Raw genomic sequence first — 2,978 nt, forward strand, 5'->3', positions numbered from 1 at the left:
ACGCCACATAGCCTCAGCAGCTGAGTGCGCCGTAAAGCCGCAATGGCGACGAGGACTCCGCTGAACTGACTCAGGCTCCCGACCAGCTGGGCTGTGCGCTTTGTTTGGCGTCCTGAGTTGCTTGGATGGTTTTTGTTAGCTGCGTTGAGGTTTCCTACTGTCCTATACATCCCAAAGTGGTCCACCCAGTTCTGCATTCTGTGGTTGGAGGAAGCCTTCTCGCATTCGAACTGATGCATGAAAGTGCCGCGGGTTTTCTTCAGTGAGACTGTCTTATGACAGTGTATATAACACACACGCACACACACACACACACACACACACACACACACACACACACACACATATATATATATATATATATATATATATATATATATATATATATATATATATATATATATATATATATATACATGTGTATGCTTTGCCGACGCTCTCATTGAGGTGTAGTTGTGTTCACAAACGTTGCTCCGGCCATGTCCTGCGAAATAAGGGCGATCAGTGAATGGATGAAGGAAATATCACAATAAGTGCACGAGGCCTGTTTTGGGGGTCACCCGGTATCAGCTGTTCAAAATTTTGGCGTCACGTGGTTGACGCTCTCACAGCAAATGATCAGGGATGAATGGTGCACCTCCCAGGTCGCGTGCTGGAGGATGACTGCACTCTGGCGGACTATGACATCGAGAAGGAGTCGACGTTGTACTTGTCACTGAGGCTGCTCGGTGGTGGAAAGAAGAGGAAGAAGAAGAATTACACCACCCCGAAGAAGATCAAGCACAAGCATAAGAAGGTTAAACTGGCCGTCCTGAAGTACTATAAGGTCAGTAGTGCTCTGCGCTTGGATGTCCATACTAAGTTGTGTGCGGCGTTCTGGAAATCACGATTTGATCGTCCTTATTTTTCAGGTGTGCTTGTGGTTTGTGCTACCATTCCTTTTACCTATTGGTCCGTCATTTCTACGAAGCATGTGCATGACAGTGCCCACCGAGCGCGGCACGCGCTCAAGTCTCATATACGTAACGAACGCCCCAGATTGCTGGGTGGCCGATCACTGTTGGCTCCGGTGGCATGACCCAGACGCTTTCCGTATCTGACCTGGTTCGCCACTGCCGCCAGGTGGACGAGAACGGCAAGATCAGCCGGCTGCGGCGCGAGTGTCCGGCCGAGTCATGCGGCGCCGGTGTGTTCATGGCCTCCATGCACGACCGCCAGTACTGCGGCAAGTGCTACACCACGCTCGTGTATAAGCAGCCAGAGGACAAGTGATCCATGCGTCGTCAATAAATTAATGCGGACAGAGCGGTTGTTGTGGTGAGGCGGATCGCAAGGACGGGTGCGATGATCCTGTGTGTGTGTGTGTGGTGGGGGTTCTATGGTTGAAGCGGGAGCTGCGTGGCTGCTGCTGGTGCTCTGGGTCGTCAGCTGCCGCTGTCGCGCCTAACAAGATCAACATTTATCAGAGGAGCACGTTGGTGAGCATACGAGCCGGATGATAAGCTTGGCGTGAGCTTGAGACTAGGCACGTTATGAATCCGATATACCGGACACCAACACTGTGAGGCACGGAGCGAGGACGAAGCGGGTGACGCGTGGGACGGTAGGTCCGGCGAGGCGCCACGAACGGCTGTCGCTGTAACGGCTGTAAATGGTTGTGCGTCCTTTACCACGGTGTCCTACCTTCACTGTCCAGCTGGTGACGATGTTTCACACTCGCCCGAATGGCTGGCTGAATACCCTTCCCTCGGGTGAGAGACCAATTTAACCCCAGAAGTCTCAGAAACTAATAGGGCTAGGAACACTAAATTTTTAGGGGGTGTTGGCTTGTACGTGAACTTATTTGTGTTCGTGCTTAAGATTTCTATGACATGGCCTTCGCGTCAATTAAGGTCAAACAAGGACAAACATGATCTCAGAAATCTCAGAGATCTCGAGAATCGCGATCTTAGAAACTAATAGAGCTAGAAACACTAAATTTTTACGGTGTGTTGGCTCGTACGTGAACTTATTTGTGTTCACGTTTGAGATTCCCATTACATGGCCTTTGCGTCAAATAAGGTCAAACAAGGACAAACTTCAGCTTCGTGTCTGAATTGCCCCCAGACCTTCTCACGCAACCGCCGTGAGCCTAGGTACCTGTTTTAAGCAAAATGTCACTGGTTCTCATTTGAGGTCCGAAACTTTATTTGACATCTCGGAGGTCGTGGTTACTAAAATTATACCCGACTGCTTCGGTTTTTTGCATTTGAATAAGCGCCAACGATAACGCTAGGCAGTATGTTTCTAGAACAAAAGGTCGACTTGGCTCATCTAATGTCAGTGACCTATTCCGACCTGAAGACGTCCATAGAATGTGTTTAATACGGTTCCTGTTTTCAATGAATTCAAGGTGAGTGCCAAACACTGCCCTATACAGCAAGCTGTTAAAGGTAAAATAGGTTGGTGATCTTGGTATGACCTCTGTAATTGGCCCTAGGTCAACGGAATTGGTTAAGTCAATTGTGTTGCCTAGGAAACTATCACAGAGATGCAAGGCTTCGCCTAACACTCCGTTGTTGCGTCAGATCGAACGAGTCCCCAGAAATTGTCTTCGCTGGAATCATGGCATGACTGAAGCTGCAGTAGGACAGCGACATTGCACGGTACGACTTAATTCATGTTCCAAACGATTCGCTATTCAGTGGTCTAAAGCTAGCAAAATTTAGCGAGTTTACGCCGCGCCGCTTGGAAATCATTCCTGCAAAACCTTTGGGAAGTCAAATTGGTCCCCCACCCCCCACCCGAGCGCGTGTTAAACGGGGCGAAAACGAAACCAGATGCATTGAGCGAAATGAACTGCATCCCATGGACGCACGCCGAAATTGGTAGGGATCCCGTGCAGCACGGGAATTACATTTCAATGACCTGCCAGATATCAGCCTTGAGAGCCCCCTAGTTCTAAAGCGGATTGTTCCACATCTGAGGCATGCTTCAGG

The 2,978-nt window shown here is 49.3% G+C and overlaps 1 protein-coding gene across 1 annotated transcript; it reads left to right on the plus strand.

Annotated features, from left to right (window-relative positions):
• Positions 1 to 613: 613 nt before the first annotated feature.
• On the plus strand, positions 614 to 1,306 carry RpS27A (ribosomal protein S27A). The gene is made up of 2 exons (XM_037237142.1): positions 614 to 826; positions 1,123 to 1,306. The coding sequence occupies exons 1-2, from the start codon at positions 629 to 631 to the stop codon at positions 1,270 to 1,272; spliced, it is 348 nt and encodes a 115-aa protein (XP_037093037.1). The 5' UTR covers positions 614 to 628; the 3' UTR covers positions 1,273 to 1,306.
• Positions 1,307 to 2,978: the final 1,672 nt, after the last annotated feature.

This window comes from Pollicipes pollicipes, unplaced genomic scaffold, assembly GCF_011947565.3.
Source record: "Pollicipes pollicipes isolate AB1234 unplaced genomic scaffold, Ppol_2.1 Scaffold_2555;HRSCAF=2994_pilon_pilon_pilon, whole genome shotgun sequence".
Taxonomy (NCBI): domain Eukaryota; kingdom Metazoa; phylum Arthropoda; class Thecostraca; order Pollicipedomorpha; family Pollicipedidae; genus Pollicipes; species Pollicipes pollicipes.

Excerpts from the sequence above, each read along its gene's own strand:
- RpS27A (XM_037237142.1), top strand. The coding sequence starts at position 629 with ATGGTGCACCTCCCAGGTCGCGTGCTGGAGGATGACTGCACTCTGGCG. Across the intron at positions 827-1,122 it reads CCGTCCTGAAGTACTATAAG|GTGGACGAGAACGGCAAGAT; the intron begins GTCAGTAGTGCT and ends CACTGCCGCCAG.